The 21,848-nt window shown below is 41.0% G+C and overlaps 3 protein-coding genes across 6 annotated transcripts in view; 2 read left to right on the forward strand and 1 right to left on the reverse strand.

Moving 5' to 3' along the window:
* Window positions 1-21,848, reverse strand: part of LOC125443515 (protocadherin beta-16-like) — a 431,392-nt gene that overhangs the window by 318,213 nt on the left and 91,331 nt on the right. The gene's annotated exons all lie outside the window — the stretch shown is intronic.
* LOC125443729 (protocadherin beta-16-like) lies at window positions 1,025-3,655 on the forward strand. Its single transcript, XM_048516019.1, has one exon. It carries the CDS (start codon window positions 1,226-1,228, stop codon window positions 3,653-3,655), a length of 2,430 nt encoding a protein of 809 aa, XP_048371976.1. The 5' UTR covers window positions 1,025-1,225.
* On the forward strand, window positions 17,304-20,358 carry LOC125443731 (protocadherin beta-16-like). Its single transcript, XM_048516021.1, has 2 exons — window positions 17,304-19,820; window positions 20,194-20,358. The coding sequence occupies exons 1-2, from the start codon at window positions 17,403-17,405 to the stop codon at window positions 20,356-20,358; spliced, it is 2,583 nt and encodes an 860-aa protein (XP_048371978.1). The 5' UTR covers window positions 17,304-17,402.

Raw genomic sequence — 21,848 nt, forward strand, 5'->3', positions numbered from 1 at the left:
TGAAAAGAGTAATGCATATAATTTTTAGGAAGTGAACTTTAATTTATATCACAAAGGCTGGTGAGTATGTGTCAGTATTCTACTTAGAAACACAACTTAGTTTGAACAAGCACAATCATGAGTTACTGTTTGTTACTGGGAACCTTCCTCACACACTGTACACTTTGGTATACACATTTACGAGATAAATGGTTGTGAGATAATAAACCATATGAAATACACACATATGCGGAAAATATGAAGTTACAAGTGTTCAGCAAACAAGCTGTGGTAGAATACTATTTCTACTGTCCAACAACTAGCTGTACATCTGATTTTTTAAAATGTTTTTAATGTTTTAATATTGATGTATTGTCAAAGGCTTTCACGGCCAGAATCAACTGGCTATTAAGGGTTTTATGGGCTATGTGGTTGTGGTCTTTTAGTTTTCCTCCTGGTGTTTTGCCTGAATCTGTGGTTGACATCTCTGGTAGCTATGGCTGGCATCTTCTCCACACTGTGCCAAAAAGAGAAACACATTTTACCATGACATACCTCTAACGATTCCAGCCATAGATGCAGGTGAAACATTTAGGAGCAAAAACTGCCCGAGACCACTCAACACAGAAGACACAGAATAGGCAGTTTTAATATTGAAAGTGTTTTAAGATTGCCATCTTGGGAACATACTTGGGTGGAAATGTGGCAAATAAATGTTTGAAATAAATCAAAATTAAGTTTTTTAAAAAAATAACCCCACTGTCTTAATCAGCTCTCCATTTCAGGGAAATACACTAACCTTTGTGTGAGAGTTCACATAAATCGGTAAGCCCCAAGGGTCTACGGAAACCAATACTAAGTTAGGAGAATGTGCATTATGAAAGATTGTAAACAATGCAAGCTCTCCTTAACCAAAATAGTTCACGTTCAATCACAACAGGCAATGTAGAGGTGTCATATTATTATTCAAACACAAGGTGGTGCAATTGTACAACACAAAACACTTTTAGGGACTTTCCGCTCTGCCACAAAGCTGCAGTTTTCACATATAAAGGATCTCAAAGAGCAAACAGCCTTTAACGCAGGCAGAGAGTCTGAAATTTCAGGAGGAAAAACCCACTTCTGTGGGGAACTTAAGGAGGACAGAAAAAAGAACAGATTTTCCTTGGAAAAATACAACAGGCAATCTCTTCTAGCAGCTGCTTTGTCTCTGTGCCTTACAGTTGACTTCAAGAAGGTTGAAACAATGGAAATACTGCACAACAACAGTCAAGGTTGGTCTTTTTTCTTGTGTCTCTGCATGTGTGGGGCAATATGTGAGTCTTTCCGCTATTCAGTGGTTGAGGAAAAGAAAAGTGGGTCTCTGGTGGCAAATGTGCTGCAAGATTTAAAAGTAGATGTAAAGGAGCTTACAGCTCGCAGAGCCAGGCTGGTTTCTGAAGGCATCAAGCAATATTTCCAGCTGGATCCTCACTCTGGGAATGTGTTATTGAAGGAAAGAATAGACAGAGAATCTCTGTGTGGTCAGAAGGACCCTTGTGTCCTAGTCTCAGAGATTGTGCTGGAAAACCCAGTGCAAGTGCACGGAATTGAGGTGGAAGTAGAAGATGTGAATGACAATTCACCCCAGTTCTCTAAAAAGGAATTCCTTTTTGAAATATTTGAACATGTATCAACAAATACCCGATTCCCTCTGGAGAATGCTGATGATGCAGATAGAGGAGAAAATGCTGTTCAGAATTACACACTTAGTCCAAAGGACCATTTTTGGTTGGATGTACAAAGTCACCCTGATGGGACAAAATATGCAGAATTGGTGTTGCAGAAACAATTAGACAGGGAAGAGGAACAACGTTTTGTTCTGATTCTGTCTGCTGTGGATGGAGGGATCCCAAAGAGAACAGGCACTGCAAAAATTGTCATTGATGTTTTGGATTCAAATGATAACTTTCCTGTTTTTGATAAAAATATGCACAAAGTGAAAATAATGGAAAACAGTCAACCAGGCACATTGGTTGCCAAAGTGGAAGCAACTGACCGTGATCTTGGTTCCAATGCAGAGATCACTTATTCCTTCAGCCAGGTGCCAGATGATGTTCAAAGAGTGTTCAAGTTAAACAAGCATACTGGGGAACTGACTGTTGCAGAGAACATTGATTATGAAATAAATCAAAATTATGCAATAAACATCAAAGCCACTGATGGAGGGGGGCTCTCTGCTTACTGCAAAGTCATGGTGGAGGTTGAGGACAGAAATGACAACGCCCCAGAGGTGACCCTCACATCCCTCACCAGCCCCCTACCAGAAGATTCTCCTCCTGATACACTGGTGGCGCTTTTACGTGTCACAGACCGAGACTCTGGAGGCAACGGCAGAACTGCTTGCACCACTGAGGCAAATTTGCCATTCATGTTGAAACCCTCTGTGAATAATTATTACCAGCTGGTGACCCAGCAGTCCCTCGACCGAGAAAAAGCGTCAGAGTACAACATCTCCATCACAGCCACAGACAGGGGCTCTCCCAGGCTCAGTTCAACCACAGTAATAAATGTCCAAATCTCAGATGTGAATGATAATGCTCCAGTATTCCACAAATCCTCATATGAAATGCTATTACTGGAGAATAATATTCCTGGCTTGTTGATAGGTTTGGTGCAAGCCAAGGACCTGGACACAGAGCGGAATGCTAAAGTCATTTATTCACTTTTGCCTGGGAAGGTCAGCAATCAACCTGTGTCTTCTTATGTCTCCATCAACTCTGAAACTGGGAACCTCTATGCCATTCGATCCCTGGACTATGAGCAGATAAAAGATTTCCAGGTGACTGTGAGGGCTGTGGACAGTGGATCTCCTCCCCTGAGCTCCAAAGTTGTGGTCCGAGTTGTTGTCATGGATGAAAACGATAATGCCCCGTTCATCCTGTATCCTCTTCAGAATGGCACTTCCCCATCCAATGACCTAGTTCCCAGGGAGGCCGAGGCTGGCTACCTGGTCACCAAGGTGGTGGCCGTGGACAGAGATTCTGGTCAGAACTCTTGGCTTTCCTATGAGCTCCTGAAGGCCACGGAACCAGGCCTATTCACTGTTGGAGCCCAGAACGGAGTAGTGAAAACAATGAGGCCCATAAGTAAACGAGACAGCTTCAAACAGAAACTTATCATTGGAGTCAGAGATAATGGACTCCCGCCCCAGTCCACTTCTGCAACGCTGAGCATTCTGCTAGTGGATGGCTTCTCGGACCCTTATATGAAAAGTGTGGATGCCCCAAAGAATGAAGTGGTGGAAGAGGAAGACCGGACCCTGACTATGTATCTGGTCATATGCTTGGCTGTCATCTCCTTCATCTTTCTGCTTTCTGCAGTGGTGTTTGTTGCCATCAAGATTCAGAAAAGGAGAAAGTTCATAGCGAGCTCTGCCCTGAATTTCCCAGTGGGACCAAACTTCCCAGAGAGCTGTGGAGATGTTGATGCTGGATCCCTTTCTCGGGCTTACAACTATGAGGTTTGCCTAGCTGGTGGGTCCCTGAACAGCGAGTTCAAGTATCTCAGGCCTCTCTTTCCTGTCTTCTCTGTGGAGCCTGCTCAAAATCAGGAGGTTCAAAGGATTTCAAGTGGCTCCCAAGATCTTTCCAGTCATCAAGCAGAAAGTCAGCTCAGGAGTCAGGTGAGAGTATAATTGACTTTCTATTGAACCGTTAAATATTTTTCACACGGAAATTCATGATATTTGAATTTGTAAAATAAATCTTTTAGCCACTACCTCGAGTGTGGTCCCCCTCACCCCAGGTCCCCCCAATTAAGCACAATTGTTCAGTGTCAGTATCATTCTCAATGAGAAGACAAAAACTATTTGTCTCTTTTGTTATTGGAAGGGGATTATTATTAGCTCTGTTATTGATTCAGGTATATCTAGTGCAGTTACGCAAAATGATAGGTAACTGAGTATAACTTTAGCTTTTCCTCCTAACTTTGCCTGGCTCTGAGCTGCTTTTGTTTTCTAATCAAGTGAAAGTGATTAAATTGGAAAATATATTTGTGGGAACACAGAGCTATGATTGAAAACTGAAGCTAGAGTCCTCCTTGTTGAACCCAGCTTGTTTTGACAAATTCCAATGAGCATTTCCAGCTTGTACCGGCTGTAGAAATGCTTTTGTAAAGGAGGAAAATAGACTGAGAATCTTTGCTTACTAGTCTCAGATTATTGTTTTGGACAATTATAACAACTCCTTTTAGTTTGCACTATCGGCATATGGAAACTGTGGTGGACTGCTGAATTAGGCGTTAATTTTAAAGTGCAGTTTGGGCAGAGAAAGAGAACCTAAAGAGTTAAACCAGAGCTCCATTGGTTGGCTACTGCTGCAGCTGTCCATAAAAGGCCAAAGGGTGGATGTTCATTAGGCAGAGTTCAGAGAGGAAGATAGCTTTGCTGCTCAGGAGGCTGTATAGCCAAATTTTAGTGAAGGGCTGGGAAAAGCCAGGCTGTGTTTGTGATACCTGAGATTTAGTACAAAGAGAAACATCATCACAAAGGTAATATTTATAACACATGCAGGGCTTGATTTCAGGTCTCTGTAGAGAAAGCACCGAGAGTGGGTTTCAGGTGGGATACCCCAGAGCCTGCTCTGTGAAGCCTAGTGTGCCTCTTCTTAAGTGAAAGGAGTTGAAGATTTAAGTATTTGTCTAGATCTGTGAAAGATTTTCCCTGAAGTAGTTTAGTAGAAGAAAGTTATATCAAAACTGCCAAATAACTATCTGTTGCAACTAAAACATTTATCAAAGTATTCCTGCCAAAGAAAAAGAAAAGCTTAACTATCTCTATGACTTATTTTCTTGTAACTCTGTAAGTAAACGTTCCATCTTTATTTGCTTTGTTAATAAGCTTCAAGGAATCATTGTAGAGCGCCCAATCCAGCCTGATAAGAGCGATCAGTTTATGAGAGGGAAAAGTAAAAACACCTCACTGAGCTATCAACATTCCATCAGAAGTGGTGGTTGGAATAAGTCGTTTTGGATCTGAAAAGCTTTAGGTGTGAGCCTGCTCACTCTCCGCTCTAGGCTGCCATTACAAGTGGCTTCTTTGGGGCTAGGGTGGTGATCCCAGTACAGAAACAGCCAGAGGTGGGATCCAGCAGGTTCTCACAGGTTCCCGAGAGTAGGTTACTAATTATTTGTGTGTGCCGAGAGGGGGTTTCTAATTGGTGATTTTGCCACGTGATTTTTGCCTTAGTTACGCCCCTCCTCTCAGCAGTAGCATGCAGAACTTGAAGCAGTCTAGCAGGAGGTGCACCGGCATGCGTGGCAGCCTACGCCTGTGTGCATTAGTTTCTCACCCAAGGACCGGCTCAGCGGCTGCGTCCTTGCCACAGCCCCACCCAGGAATGCCCCACCCCCGGAATGCCCGGCCACGCCCCCATTGTGTCCCGCCCAGCCCCATTGGCGCTACGCCACAGTTTGAATCCCACCACCATGGGAACCTGTTACTAAAATTTTTGGATCCCACCACTGGAAACAGCCCTCAGGTTATTCTGGCCTCTGAAGATAGAAGCCAGTGAATGGGATCTAGATCTCTTGCTAGCATTCAGCTATTAGTTCTATTGTGTGTGTTTGAGAAAATTATAGGACAATCATAAACTCACTGCCCAAAGAGTTTAGAATGGCAATGAAGCCCTACACAGCTATAGCTCAGAGTAACATCTGCAGAGCTATCTGGAGAAACTTCACTGTAGGGGTCTTACAGATGTAACTGCCCCTAGGGCAGTTACATCAGGGTCCCCTCATATTGAGGGGTCCTGCCATCCCCCCCCATGGGGGTAGGTTTTAAATTGGGGTCAGACGCCTTTTATTATGTATTATGGTTTTTTGCTGTTTTATGAGTTTTAAGCTATTTTATGGGATGGAGCCTATGTGTTTATATTTGTACGACCGCTCCTGTTGATGTTGTAGTGAATGTTGTTCACCGCCCGGAGCCCTTCGGGGATCGGGCGGGGCCCTTCGGGGATCGGGCGGGGCCCTTCGGGGATCGGGATCGGGCGGGGATCGGGCGGTATACAAATTAAATAAATAATAATAATAATAATAATAATAATAATAATAATTACCCATCATTTCTATGTGCTTCTTCTACTGGAGGGTGCTGTGTTCTAATTATTCCCCTACTCAGTGTTTTTCACTTATGGACTGCAGTGAGCGGATGTCAGAGTGTATGCTCCTGCAAGCACTTTTGGGCTACTGTTTTAACTCTATTTTTTATTTTTAGTTTCTAACATAGAGCATGGAAAAGAGTTCTGGTGAGGTTGAAGGTTTGCACATGTGTCATTGGGCTGGTCTTAATAAAAGGAAGTACTTGCATCATAATACCTAATGAAAGATATTACATGAACTACATATGTAACTCACAGGAGAACTAGGACCACATCACATGGCACTGGTGGATTTTTGTGGGGGGGGAGGGGACCGTGGGCTCCACTATATGGTCTATGAGCCTCTGGAGAGAGTTTTCTTTCACAAAGGTTCCCGTATTTAGTTGGATAGGATACTAACAGCAATTGGCAATGTACCAGTATTAGGGTTTTAGTTTGGCAAGTCACTGGAAGAGATTGAGGAAATCACTGTATGGGGCCAATTCAATTATAAACAAAAAACTATTACCTAAACATGAAAGTAACAGATGAAAGTGTACCTTTCAAGATCCTGGTAAAGATTAGTGAATGAGACATTTCAATCATATATCCTGCTAACGTTTTAACTTGGTTTTGATATTGAAGCAGCATTTGTTAGTTTACTTTATAATCAGTGCCAGGATTTTTCTTTCTTTTAGTGAATTTTGAGACTTTCAGTTTCTTGTCTGTTGTTACATTGACTCTACATCTGCACATTCCATATTGCATGGTTCTGATCCTTTTAAAGGAAGTGTCTTAAATTTCTCCAATTTAGAAATCTATTATTTTAAAAAAGGATGAGATTATCTTCCATTAAAGAGCTATACCCATATATCTCTGATAACCTTATATTTCCATCTAGATTTGATTTCCTATTTTATTTCCCAATTCTGATTGTATATTAATTCTTGTGTGTCACTGTTTGTTGATATCCAGCTTTCAAACTATTATTACTTCAACTGTTAATGAATGTCTCTCGAGGGTCTCTTGTTTTGAATACATCATCTGTTTAAAAGATCTCAGCAATCTTTTCCTGAATACAAATACTATATATATTTGATTCAGATCTGCTCTGTATTGTCAAAACCTCTGTACATATATTAAACATAAGGTGTACTAAGCTATACTTCTAAATTACTGATGAGATTCAAATTTTAGTAAAATTCCATTCAATACAATCAAATGCCTTCTCGGTACTAATATACAGAATCTACTGGTATAAAGCTAAGTTTGCATATAATAAAACATTCTGATGCAAAATGATATGTTTGAGATGGATCCAACCAATTTAGCTTTTTGGTAGTCAAAGGTGAACCCTTCCTTCCTTTCAGAAGCAGAGAAACTATTTGAGTGTAATGTTCAGAAGTTCATTTCATGGACTAGGTTAGGTAGGTTGCTATGAGGGAATTTGGTAGTGTTCTTTTCTTTGTTAATTTTGTTGGTTTACTGAAACATATTCCTTAATTATTGCAGTATTTTACAAAATCCATCCCCTCGTACATCCATTACTGAAAGATGCAAAATTACTGAATTACTGAAAGATGCAAAAATAAAATCACTGCTGAAAACACTAGATGGCTTAATGAAATTTCTAGGTGCCCTGGTGAACTGTAATTGAATTTGTCAGGTCCTCATCTAGCTATTGGGACAAGTGTTCATATTTTATGGAATACCCAGGTGCTTGGAGACTTAAAAAACTAAAGTCTTAAGAAACCTGCAATAAGTGTGAGTCTCTTTTTTAACATTTAAAACAAGCAAAGGACTTTAATATATAGAAGCAAAAGAACTCTGGAGGGTTTACTTAATTTGACTTAAACTTAAAGTGGAGTGATAAATGATTACTGGAGTGATAAATGATTACTGAAATTAAAGTGGAGTGATAAATGATTACTGAAACTTATGAGTACTGAATTATTTGATTTGCCAGCAAATCAAAATATTTATGCAAGTATGAGATAAGAACTGTGAGACTCTGACTGGAGACAGGAATGCAGGATCTGGTATTCATCACGTCATAAACCTGAGTCACCTTAAAAAAGGAGGAAGAGTACTTCTTTGACCTTAAGATGTAAAGTTTCTAGGACAAGAAGATAGAAACATGGAAGTGTTTGTGACCAGGAAAGACTGTGGGAGTAACACATTTTAGTTTAAAGAAAGTGTTGTTTGTGAGTTTTAAATGATAGCCAATAAACGTGATCCCACCAAAGGAAAAAACAGGAGCAGAGGTGGGATCCAGCAGGTTCTCACCAGTTCCCGAGAGTGGGTTTCTAATTATTTGTGTGTGCCGAGAGGGGGTTACTAATTGGGTCTGCTTTTCTGTTAGACATTCCATTAGGTCCAACAATCATGAAGTCCTGTTGTTTCCTATGTGGCTGGTTAGCGAAGGTAGAAAACGGGATAATTCTCCCTGTTGGGCTGTTTTAAAAACATGTTTTAGAAATATGGTAAAGTTCCTCATTTAAGGAAAGTATCCTTCTTTTGATTTCTAGAAACAAAATTAAGTATTTGAAAGTGTTAAGTATTTGACAGGCAGTCAATTAGAGGAGAAGTAGTTGTTTCTGTTGGCAGTAGACGATAGGACTTGCTATAATGAGTTTAAATTATGGACAGAAAGATACCAGCTGGAAATTAGGAACTTTTTTTACAGTAAGAGTTTTTTACAGTAACAGAGAAACTATTAATGCCCCGCCTCCGGAATGCCCGGCCACGCCCCCGTCGTGCCCCGCCCAGCCCCATTGGCGCTATGCCACTGTTTGAATCCCACCACCATGGGAACCTGTTACTAAAATTTTTGGATCCCACCACTGAACGGGAGGGACTCTATGTCACATTGTGGGGCCAGAGAGGGTGTGGTGGCAAAATCCTGACAAAATAAGCAATGTAGATTTAATGACGATATTTAATAAACTGCATGAATTCTTAGAAGCAAACACAGCAATCCTCATAGAAGTAAACAAGAAAGTAAATATAATTGATACCACCATCAAAATCTTACAGAGGATGTAAAAAGAATTAAGAACAGATTATATGGGTTGGACCAAAAGGTTTTTCATTTGGAAAATTAAAGACTCCAAGACCATATTGCTATGCTGGAATACAGGCAAAGAGAATTTTTTTTACATTTTAGATCAATCCCATGAGTGGAAGGACAGGATGTTAAATAGTTACCAGAAAATTGGCCCAGCTAGTGGATGGAAAACCTGAAATAATGGAAGTGAAAATAGACAAAGCCTTTCATGTAAATACAACTTATGCCAAACAAAAGAAGTTACCAAGAGATTGATTGTTCAGTTCAAGTCCAACCCTATCAGGGATAGGATAGTACAGGCCCACTTTGCAAACAACTTGATCATAGAGGGGGAAAATATCATAATTCTAAAAGAGGTCCCACCCAGACTCCTGAGAAAGAGAAGAGAGTAAAAGCACTTGACTGAACTACTGAATAAGGAGGGTGTTCCATTTAAATGGGAATGACCAGAAGAAGTCTCCTTCAATTTTAAAAGCAAAAGGTTTAGAATTCTGGAAATGTTGAAAGCAGAGGATTTTTTGCGTAAATATAGAAAGGAATTATAACAAACACAAGTAATCTAATCACAGTGGATTGTAAAATCTGGTCTTGGAATGTGAATGGATTTAACTCATTTGTGAAAAGAAGGAAAGTTTTTCATCTTCTCAGAAAACCAAATCTACATATAATGTGCTTACAAGAGACCCATGTCACAAAACATTATAGAAAATATTTAGTAAACAATTTTTAGGACAAGAATTTATAGCATCACACTCTACAAAAAAAGATGGGTGGTCTTCTATGTTAAAGCACAATTTGAGCCAAAGGTGTTATATAAGGATGAGAGACCTGGCAATTCAGGTCTCAGTAGCAGGAATTAAAATAATTTTGGTTGGTGTGTATGCTCCAAATGACAATAAATTTCAATTCTATAAAGAAGTTGAACAAATATTACTAGAATATTCCTGTGAAAATATTATGCTGATGGGAGATTTTAATGGAGTAACCTCAACATGGCTGAACAGACAATCAGACAGCATTAGAAAAATAGCAGAAGGTAAGCAAAAACTTTTCTGATTTAATAGAGAATTTAAAGTTACAAGATTTATGGAGATTAAAATATGGCAATGGGAGAGAATACACCTTCTATTCAGAAAGATATCAATTACACTCCAGAATTGACATGGTGTGGATAACTAATCCACTTGGACTAAGCATTTATAAGATGGATGTGTGCCCTAAGACCTTTTCAGACTACAACACACTAGTATTTACATGGAAAAGAAAAAAGAGACTCTGCAGCAACAACTATCAATTGTTGGTTGAAATTGAAAGAAATTTGAGTTTTGCAAAACAGAAAACTTTTGAATGGGCCAGCAAACCAGGGACAATGTTGGCTGCAAATCTAAGGAAGATGAGAGAGAACAGATTTATTACCAAGCTTCAATGGAGAGGTGGTTTAACCAATGATGAACAGATAATTAAAAAGGCATTTTAAATATTATTTTTTAAAAAACTATTTGAAAGCAATACATCAAAAGAAGAGATTGGAGAATATTTAGCAAAGCTAAAATTGCCGATATTGACAAAAGAACAAAAAGAAATATTGAATATCCCAGTTTCAACAGTGGAGCTAGTAGAAGCCGTAAAACAAGTGAAATGAAACCAGTTTCCAGGACCAGATGGATTGCCAGCTATCTACTATGAAGCTTTTGCTGATGTAATATTGGAACCACTCCTAACAATGATGAATGAGATTTTACTATCTGAGCATCTTCCAGAATCCTGGAGAAAGGCCAATATTACATTAATCCCAAAGGAAGACCAAGACACAACTGACGTTACAAACTACAGACCAATTTCACTCCTAAACAATGACTATAAAATATTTGCAGTGATTTTAGCAAGATTAAAGGAAATACTAAGAACATTTATTCATGAAGACCAAAGTGATATCCTGCCTAAAAGACACTTAAGAGAAAATGTTACAAACAATTTTAGATGCAGTAAAGTATCATGAGAAAAACATGGACAGACAAGCTGCATTAATTTTTTGAATGCAGAGAAGTATTTGATAATATTTTGTGGAATTTTATGTTAAAGGTATTTTAAAAAATGAATTTTGGAAACAACTCCCTGAAAGGGATAGAGGCTATTTATGCTAAACGAAATGCCAATATAATTGTAAATGGAGAAATGTCTGAGATATGTGATATTTTTAAAGGAACAAGGATGTCCACTTTCGCCATTGCTTTTTATACTTATATTAGAGATCTTAAACAGAAGTATTAGAAGTGATGACCAAATAAGAAATTTGAATGTGGGTAAACAATCCTGTAAACTGAGAGCCTTTGCAGATGACCTAGTAATAATATTAGAAGATTCAGCGCAGGGACATACTTGCCAGAGGGGCAGGGGGTATCCCCTGTCTCCAAGCGCCACCCATCAGATCATGTGGGGGCCCTGCAAAATTGCCCCCCAAGCCTGTTGCTGGCCCGCTGGATGGCCCTCAACTTGAGGGGCACTTTGGCTGGCTCATAGCAGACCAGCTTCTGCCGGTCTCCCAACCTCCCTTACAAAGGTAAGTGGGCTGTGGGGTGGGGTGCGGTGCAGTGGGGAGCATGGGGGTGGGGGCACCCCATGCAGGTGTTGCCCTTGGGCACCATTTCCCCTGATACACCTCTGATCCAGTGCAAAATGTGGAAAGAATGTTAGATCAAATACAAGAATTTGGTGATCTGGCAGGGTTCAAGTTAAACAAAAGTAAAACAAAAATCTTAACAAAAAATATGTCCCAAGAATTACAAAACAAATTATCCGAGCTGTTGGGATTCACGGTAGTTAAAAAAGTTTAATATTTGGGAGTGTGGTTGACTAATAAAAATTATTTACTACTTCAAAATAGCTATGTAAAAGTATGGAATGAAGTAAAGAAAGATTTGCTGAGATGGAACAGAATGAATTTATCTTTGTTGGGAAGAGTGCATGTAATAAAGATGAATGTGCTTCCAAGAATGTTATTTCTCTCCCTGGTATTAATTAACCCAGGAAATAGCGCAGCACACCGGCTGGCTGGTAGTGAAAATCTCAACAAATTAGTCAAATGAATAATCTACTATAGTCTCAAAACTCAAATGTTTCTTATTGACATAAGTTCTTAAACTGTTGGTACAATTTTACATAGCAATGTGCTGAGATGCATCACAAATCCTAAACATTAAGTGGTATGGTTCATAAGAAGCTAGATTCCTTATTCAGTGCTATATATCTTAAATCGGCAGAAAGCAGGCCGCAAGAGTCCATAGCAGAGTGCGGTGCCAGCAGTATCTTGCCCAAGAGTTCGAGTGCTGCTCCGCTGTTGCGAAATTCAAGCGTCACTGTCTGTAAGCTGCTTCGCTGCGGTAATGCAAGCCTCAATTTATGATGACATGAATAATTCAATAGTTCAATTCAAACGCAATCGCGTATTTGCGTTTTCAATCATCCATCTTCTTCAGGAACATGTTAGTTTACTACAACTCTTCCTGGTATTGCCAGTAATTAATACCATAATATGTTTTACACAATGGTGAAAAGATATCAGCAATTTTATTTGGCAAAGCAAGAAACCAAGAATAAAATATAAGAATTTACTAGATACTAAAGAGAGAGGAGGTTTAGCTCTGCCAAATCTAAAATTGTATTTTGATGCAACTGTATTGGTGTGGATCCGAGAATGGGTGATGTTGAAGAATACTAGACTGTTGGACCTGGAGGGGTTTGATAGAAGATTTGGGTGGCACGGTTACATGTGGTGCAATAAAGCAAAGATTCATAGGCTCATTCCGCACACGCAGAATAATGCACTTTCAAGCTGCTTTCAGGGCTCTTTGAAGCTGTGCGGAATGGCAAAAACAGTTGTGAAAGCAGCTTGAAAGTGCATTATTTTGCGTGTGCGGAATGAGCCATAGAGAATTTACAAAGCCCTGTGCTAGGAGGAGTCTGCTTTGGGTATTGTTGAGACACAAAAGATTCATTGCAAGTGTAACTCCCTTATGGTTGTCCGCAACTGAAGCATTTTCAAGAAAAGAAGTGAATATGCAGGAGAAATGGCTGACTTCCATAGAATTGTTGTCATACCAGAATAAGATGCATTTACAAATGCAGAGTAAGATTTCTATAGCACTGCAGCTGATTCTCAAGCTATGTATGGATATTATTTTTTTCTTGTCTGTCTTTTATGCTGACATGCCAATAAAGGTGACTTGACTTAATGTATTCAGAGTCATTACCTTTGTCTTATTTTTATCCAGTCTATAACGGGAATAGATTCCAAATTCGTGAATTTGGACCATTGTATGTTTCAACAAAGTTTTAGGTTTGGTAACTGAGATTACAGCATCATACACATAACTTTTCATTTCATTTCAAATATTCTTTATTTTTACTAATTCCAACAATTATCTCATTGTGTCTTATCCTTGTAGTTAATAGTTCGAATATTGATATAAACATTAACACTAAAATTTTTCACTTTTTCTGTAGTAAGTCCCCCCTTTTACTTCAATCTTTTTTTTGTTAAAGACCCGTTTATCAAAATTGTGGTATATTGTTTTGTATATATACCTTTGCATCCAATTAATTTTTTTCCACAATAGATTTTTTCAAACCTTCAGCATAAACTTCCAAGTCATGTTATCGAAGGCTTTCTCCACATCGAATAACATAAATACAATTTTCTTTTTTCTTCGAATATTCAATTGCATTCAATAAATATCTTTTCCTTCGTATTTCTTTGTGGAACAAATCCTGTTAGGTCTTTCTAAATTATTTCTCAGCCATGACTGTTGTGAAGATTTCATAATCCATATTTTTACAAGAAATTTGTCTATACAATTACGGTAACAGTGAGTCGTTATCTTCCTTACAGATTAAAGTTATATTTGCTTCTCATCACATCAGTGATATAGAGTTTGTTTTTCTTGTATTTCATTCATTGTTTTATGAAGAGGTGCTGCAACACTATTATCTCCTCAAAAGTTTTATAATAAGCTGCAGTCAATCCATCTGGTCCTGGTCCTTTGTTTTTCTTAAGTTTCTAGATAGCAGAGTTTATTTCTTACATTGTTATTGTTTGGTTCAAGATTTTCCTGTATTCAAATGTGAATTTTTTGATTGGTGCCTCTGCTATACATTCATCCAGTGTTTGGTAATCTTTACAGTCTTCTTCATATGTCTGCAAGAACATCTGGTGCTTATCTTTCTTGGCATAAACTGATATCCTATGGCAATGGTTATCTATTTTCATCAGAGGATCTGTCTAATAATTAATGCTTATTTGTAACTCGTTAAAACTAAAGACCAGGCAGAAGCAACCTGTTGGATCTGGAAACCTGTATCTGGAAGTTAATTACCATCTATCCCAAAGTATACATTATAGTGGGTGGAGAGTGTAATGCAAGGATAGGCCTGGATAATATTAGTTTGCCTTCCAGTACTGTTAATCAAGAGTTACCCTATGATAGCCTTTTGAAAGAGTTAAAGGCTGACTACCCAGGATTTTTTTCGACACAGATGGCAACTGAAATGACCTGTGAATATTAAATGACTCACTTCCAAATGATCATCCTGCAAAATTTACTTACTTGCCAGGAGAGAGAAGATCATAGATTACATTATAGTTTCAGAAAATCTTGTTAAATTTATTGAACAATTTTAGGTTACCTCTTATTGTGATGGTGATCATTTCCAACCTAACCTGAAACTAGATGTTCCAACTTTACATCCATGAATGGTGAAGTTGCACAGTTGTGAAACAGACAGTAGAGTTAACTGGAATGCCCATCTTTATAGACGCTTGGTTGAATTTTCAGCTCAGGGGTCCTAAAAGATAGCGTTCTGAGATTTCTAAATGCAGAAACTATAGATAATTCTTTAGGAGAATATGAAAATATACTTAAGGAAAAGTCTTGAAAAACTCAAATAACAGGAATACTAGAGTGAACAATGGTCATCATAAAATCTGGTTTGTTAGAGAGTGTAGAAGGGCAAAAATATCTCTTAATGCTGACTATGTTAGATATAGGTCCGAACCATCTGACTGGTGGAGTTGAAAAAAATAAATAAAAAATCACAATATAAGCAACTGTTTCAAAGAAAGAAACTTGCAAGCCACATCTCTCACCTGGGAACAACTCAGACAGGTGAAGAAAAATAAAAATTGTGCTTTGTTTTGGCAATTAATTTCAGATTGTTCAGGGAAGCCTTTTAAGATGACAAATAACATGGTATCACCAGAAATATAAGAAAATTATTGTAGGGAAATAATGGCACTTCCAATCTGTTCATCAGCGAATCCCTTATTGAAATGTTGAGGTGTGGTAAAGCCCCCAGATAAAGTCTTGTCTACTCCATCACTACCTCCCGGCACCTATTGATACAGTAAGTGAATTGGAAGTCCCTTGGCCATGTTCAGGTCTGATATTGGATTTCAGTTTGCTCTCCCAGGTCAATGTGGACAAGATACTTTGAAGCCTACCACCTGCCCTCTAGTCATGTGACCATTGTGGCTGGTTAAAGTGAGTGGCGATGAGGTGCAGCATTCCCTATTGTGGAAATTATCAATCTCTCCCTTAAATTGGGGTTTTTATTTATTTATTTATTTTATTTTTGAGTTTTTTATACCACCCTACCCCCAAAGGGCTCTGGGCGGTGAACAACATAGTGATACAACATTACAATTAAAACCCATTTAAAATAAACAACAGCTGTCAGCACATAAAAACAGCATCGGCAATAAATCAGCGGCCAGACCCTGTCTTACAGGCCCTGCGGAACTCACCAAGATCCCGCAGGGCCCGGATAGCTGGAGGAAGAGTGTTCCACCAGACAGGGGGCAGGGGTGTAAAAGCCCTGGCCCGAGTGGAGGCCAGCCGCATCATGGAGGGGCCGGGAACCAGCAGCAGATTGGCCTCTGCTGAACGCAGAGGCCTAGTAGGGACATATGGGGTAATGCGGTCCCAGGGAGGCTGAAAGACCCAGTGGAACAGTGGTACAAGCATTCTTAAACCATCTTTGGATCTTTTAGATCCAGTCAACTACCACCCAGTCTCGAATCTAACGTTTTTGAGCAAGATAGTTGAGAGAGGGTGGTGGAGCAGTTGCAGATATTTTTGGATGATACATCAGCCCTGGACCCACTGAATGGAAGCTGTGCTGGTCACCATCATGGATGAGCTCTGTTGCCAGTTGGATTGAGGTGGGTCAGCACTGCTATTACTTTTCGGTCTAACAGCAGCAGTTGACACTGTCGATTATGATCTTTTGACCTGCTACCTTGTGGGGTTTGGGATACAGCCTTACAGTGGCTGGCATCGTTCCTCCAGGATCGGTGAGAGTAGGTGGCACTTGGGGAGAGGATGTCCCAGTGTTGCCCTTTGCTTTGCGGAGTGCCACAGAGGATGATCCTTTTCCCAATGTTATTCAACATCTATGTATCCCCTGGCATAGCTGGTTTGCAGCTTTGGGATGGATCGTCATCAAGATGCTGATGACACCCATCTTTTTCTGGAGGACACTTTGCTCTGCCAACAGTAACCTTCTGGTAGTCCCTGGTCCCAAGGATGTCCAGCTAGCCTCAATCAGGGCCAGGACTATCAGAACTCCCTATCATCTGGCATCAGAGTCCCATTTGTCCCATCAGAGTACTATGTGTCCCAGCATGCCTCCCTCCATACTTCCATCTTACAAAGAGGATGTAGCCATTCCCAATTTTATTCCCTGTTTGAAGTTTATTTTCTTAGTTTCATTTTCAGGATTAGGTTTTCAAGATTACGACTGTCTCTCTGTGTGTGTCTACATCTATATCTGTATGTCCCTTCATGCACTACAGACTATGAATCAGCATCAAGATTTTGAAATACATAAGATTTTAATTTTTACCTGTAAGATAGAATGTAAGCATTATGCAAGCTCTTATTATAGAGCACTGTTCTGTGCAGATTAATGAAGATAATTTGGAAAACATACAGTTGCTGTATTTCCATTCAGGCACAAGGTGGTGCCATTGGCCAACAAAACAAATACTGACAAAGAGTAAATCTTCCTTGTAAAAGCTGTGGCCGTTGGACAAAACAATATCGAAGAAACAGGGAGCAGCTCTGCATTGCAAACGAGTGACCAGAAAGCTTGAGAGGAAGAGGCTGAGGACCAGAGGAAAGAAACTGCTTTACAAAGAACCCCCCTGGATTTCAGTTCTGTCTTGGGGAAAACCTTCAAGAATGCATAAGAGCCACCTTAACAGGCAAGTCTGGGCTTTTTCTCTATATATCTGCCTAGGTATTGTGATGTGTGAGTCTTTCCATTATTCCGTGCCTGAGGAAAAGAAAAGTGGGTCCTTGGTGGCAAATGTGCTGAAGGATTTGAAAGTGGGCGTGAAGGAGCTGTCTGCTCGCAGGGCTCAGCTGATTTCTGAAAGCCACAATCAGTATTTCCAGCTAGATCCCCAGTCTGGGAATGTGCTCTTGCAGAAAAGAATAGACCGAGAGGCATTGTGTGGTCAGAAGGACACCTGTGTCTTAGCTGCAGAGATTGTGCTGGAAAACCCATTGCAAGTGCACAGAATTGAAGTTGAGATAGAGGATGTGAATGACAATTCCCCCCAGTTTCCTAAAAATGAATTCCTTTTGAACATACCTGAGCAGACTGCCCTGAATACTCGATTCCCCCTGGAAAGTGCTAAAGATGCTGATAGAGGAGAAAATAGTGTGCAGAATTACACACTTAGCCTAAATAACCATTTCGGGTTGGATGTTCAGAGTCACAGTGATGGTAGCAAACATGTGGAATTGGTGTTGCAGAAACAGTTAGACCGTGAAGAGGAAACGCGTCTTTCCCTGATTCTTTCTGCCGTTGATGGAGGGACCCCAATTAGAACAGGAACTGCAAATATTATCATTGATGTTCTGGATACCAATGATAACCCCCCTCAGTTTCCTCAGTCTCTGTACAAAGTGAAACTGAAAGAAAACAGCCATCCAAGAACACTTGTAACTAAAGTGGAAGCAACTGACCGGGATTTGGGTCCCAATGCAGAAGTCACTTATTCTTTCAACCAGATATCAGACACTGTGCTCAGATCATTCGCGTTAAACAAACATACTGGGGAACTTACTGTTGCTGGAGCCATTGATTATGAAGAGGAGAGAAATTATGCAATAAACATCAAGGCCACGGATGGAGGGGGGCTCTCTGCTTACTGCAAAGTCATGGTGGAGGTTGAGGACAGAAATGACAACGCCCCAGAGGTGACCCTCACATCCCTCACCAGCCCCCTACCAGAAGATTCTCCCCTTGATACAGTGGTGGCCCTCTTCCGTGTCACAGACCAAGACTCTGGAGACAACAGCAGAACTGCCTGTACTACTGAGGCAAACTTGCCCTTTCTGTTGAAAAACTCTGTGAATAATTACTATCAACTGGTTACTCAGCAGCCTCTGGACCGAGAAAAAGACTCAGAGTACAACGTCACCATCACAGCCACAGACCAGGGCTCTCCTAGGCTGACTTCAACGAGAATAATCAATGTTCAGATCTCAGATGTCAATGACAACGCTCCAGTATTTGAAAAGTCATCATATGAAATGCAATTGCAAGAAAATAATATTCCAGGTCTGCTGATAGGTTTGGTGGAAGCCAAGGACTTGGACATGGAGCAGAATGGCAAAGTGACCTACTCTCTTTTGCCTGGGAAGGTCAGAGATCAACCCGTGTCCTCCTATGTCTCCATCAACTCTGAAACTGGGAATCTTTATGCCATTCGATCTCTGGATTATGAGCAGATAAAAGATTTCCAGGTGACTGTGAGGGCTGTGGACAGTGGATCTCCTCCCCTGAGCTCTGAAGTTGTGGTCCGAGTTGTTATCATGGATGAAAATGATAATGTCCCTTTCATCCTGTACCCTCTTCAGAATGGCACTTCTCCATCCAATGATCTTGTTCCAAGGGGAGCGGAGACTGGCTACTTGGTCACCAAGGTGGTGGCTGTGGACAGAGATTCTGGTCAGAACTCTTGGCTTTCCTATGAGCTCCTGAAGGCCACAGAACCAGGTCTGTTCAGTGTGGGGGTCCAGAATGGAGAAGTGAAATCCATGAGACCGATTAGCAAACGAGACAACTTCAAACAGAAACTTATCATTGGAGTCAAAGATAATGGTCACCCTCCCCAGTCCACCTCTGCAACGCTGAGCATTCTGCTAGTGGATGGCTTCTCGGACCCTTATATGAAAAGTGTAGATGTCCCAAAGGACGAAATGGTGCAGGATGAAGACCAGGCCCTGACTATGTATCTGGTCATATGCTTGGCTGTCATCTCAGTCATTTTTTTGGTGTCCATGGTGGGGTTTGTTGCCATCAAGATTCAGAAAAGGAGAAAGTTCGTAGCGAGCTCAGCCCTGAATTTCCCAGTGGGACCAAACTTCCCAGAGAGCTGTGGAGATGTTGATGCTGGATCCCTTTCTCGGGCTTACAACTATGAGGTGTGCTTAGCTGGTGGGTCCCTGAACAGCGAGTTCAAGTATCTCAGGCCTCTATTTCCTGTGTTTTCTATGGAGCCTGCTCAAAATCCAGGGATTCAAAGGATTTCAACAGATTTCCAAGAAGTGTCCAGCCATGCAGCGGAAGGTCAACTCATGAGTCAGGTGAGAAAAAATTTAATATAAGCTTAATAATAAATGAATCCCATTAACCTGAAATTAGTTAACGATTTGATATTCCACCCTACTGAATTAGTAGAAGTGAAAGTAGATGGTGCCTGTTCTCGTGTGACTTATTAAACATCATACTTCATAGGTGGGAGAACCATGTATTAAGTTACAGTATAACTAACACATTGGTGTGACTTTATTTATTTGATCTGATTTATGTCCTGCTGTATCCCCGCAGGGCAGGATATAAATAAATCAAACAAATCAAATAACTGATGTGTTGCATTCACTGCACTGCTGTTTAGCGTCATAGTTCTCAATGCATGGGTTGCAGTCATAAAATGGGTCAATATTCTCATACGGTTAGGGTATAATGTCTGGGATGAAGAAGAAACCAGTTGAGCTTAACACCTATGTTAAGGAGAAACCAGTTGAGCTTAACACCCATGTTAAGGAGAAACCAGTTGAGCTTAACACCCATGTTAAGGAGAAACCAGTTGAGCTTAACACCCATGAAGATGCCTTATACTGAATCAAACCCGTTCCATCAAAGTCAGTCTTGTTCACTCAGACTAGCAACTGTGCTCCGGGGTCTCCGGGACAGTCTTTTCACATCACACCTCACCTTGTCCATTTAATTGGAGATGCTGAGGTTGGACCTGGGACCCTCTGCATGCCAAGAACATATACTGAGCCACTCCCATGCCTTGTGTATGTGTGTGCAAGCTTTCAGGTCACAGCTGACATACACCAACCCAATAGGGTTTTCAAGGCAGGAAAAATTCAGATATGGTTTGCCAATGTCTGTCTCTCCATCCCAACCCTGGTATTCCTTGGAGGTCTCCCTTTCAGATACTAACCAGGGCCAACCCTGCTTAGCTTCTGAGATCTAATGAGATCAGACTAGAATCCGTAGACAAATGAAACTTCTTCCCTTGCGTTGCCTTCTCCTTCAGTGTTGTCTTCAACCAAGTCAGTTGAAGCAATAACACACATTACATTTTGCATTGTCCTTGTAATAATTTTATGTTGTGTTTCTTAAAATACAAATTTATAAATGTGAACATTGGGTAACATGCTTTTTGGAAGACGTGAGAGGCTAAAGCCCCTGTTGAGCATACAGTTAGTGTCAACTTTGGGTTTGCCTCTGCATTATGTGAAAAAGGTCCATGCTTTCTTTATACTGCTATACATTAATACATTAATAAATCCCCCTGAAACTGGAAAATAGTTAAGTGTAAGATTCTGGTATTGTATGTGTGTGCATTCTTTTTTGTGGGTTGTATTTGTGGGTTAGTTTGCAAGTGGATCCTGTAAGATCAACAAAATGTAGGTGTGAATCCCCCTTCAGAAATTTGGGAACCCCTCCTTTGATAGACAATATACAATCTTTCTGGGTAACAATGGTAGAATAAAACAGATATAAGATTTTAGATACCACTGCCTGCTTCCATGTAGATTGAATAAACATCAATGATAATCAATAGTCCAAGGCCAAGTGGATCCTAAAAAGTCAATAAAATTTAGATGGTAATCCCCCTTCAAAATTTTGGGAACCCCCCCGGTTTAACAGACAATATTCAATCTTTCTGGATTTCTTCTGCTTGGGCCACAAGATGGCAGTGTTGGCAAACAGATGAGTTGCAACTTGCATTTCAGAAAGAATCATATATTCTAACAGCACCAGGAGAACCCATTGAACAGACAGACAGTGAAACCAGAGGAAAGCCACCCCCCCCCCCCCCCCCCCCCCCCCCCCCAAATTTCCCCCCCCCCACCCTGCACCCCCCCCCCCCCCCCCCCCCCCCCCCCTTCCCCCCCCCCCCGCCCCCAGCCCCCCCCCCCCCGCCCCGCCCCCCCCCCCCCCCCCCCCCCCCCCCCCCCCCCCCCCCCCCCACCCACCCCCCCCCCCGCCCCCTCACCCCCCCCCCGCCCCCCCCCCCCCCCACCCCCCCCCCCCCCCCCCCCCCCCCCCCCCCTCCCCCCCCCCCCCCCACCCCCCCCCCCCCCCACCCCCCCCCC

This window comes from Sphaerodactylus townsendi, linkage group LG14 (genome assembly GCF_021028975.2).
Source record: "Sphaerodactylus townsendi isolate TG3544 linkage group LG14, MPM_Stown_v2.3, whole genome shotgun sequence".
NCBI lineage: Eukaryota > Metazoa > Chordata > Lepidosauria > Squamata > Sphaerodactylidae > Sphaerodactylus > Sphaerodactylus townsendi.

Bases quoted from the DNA above. Each gene is read 5' to 3' on its own strand.
- LOC125443729 (XM_048516019.1), top strand. From the start codon at position 1,226: ATGGAAATACTGCACAACAACAGTCAAGGTTGGTCTTTTTTCTTGTGT.
- LOC125443731 (XM_048516021.1), top strand. From the start codon at position 17,403: ATGCATAAGAGCCACCTTAACAGGCAAGTCTGGGCTTTTTCTCTATAT. The intron at 19,821-20,193 runs GTGAGAAAAAAT...TCATACGGTTAG, and splicing joins AAGGTCAACTCATGAGTCAG to GGTATAATGTCTGGGATGAA.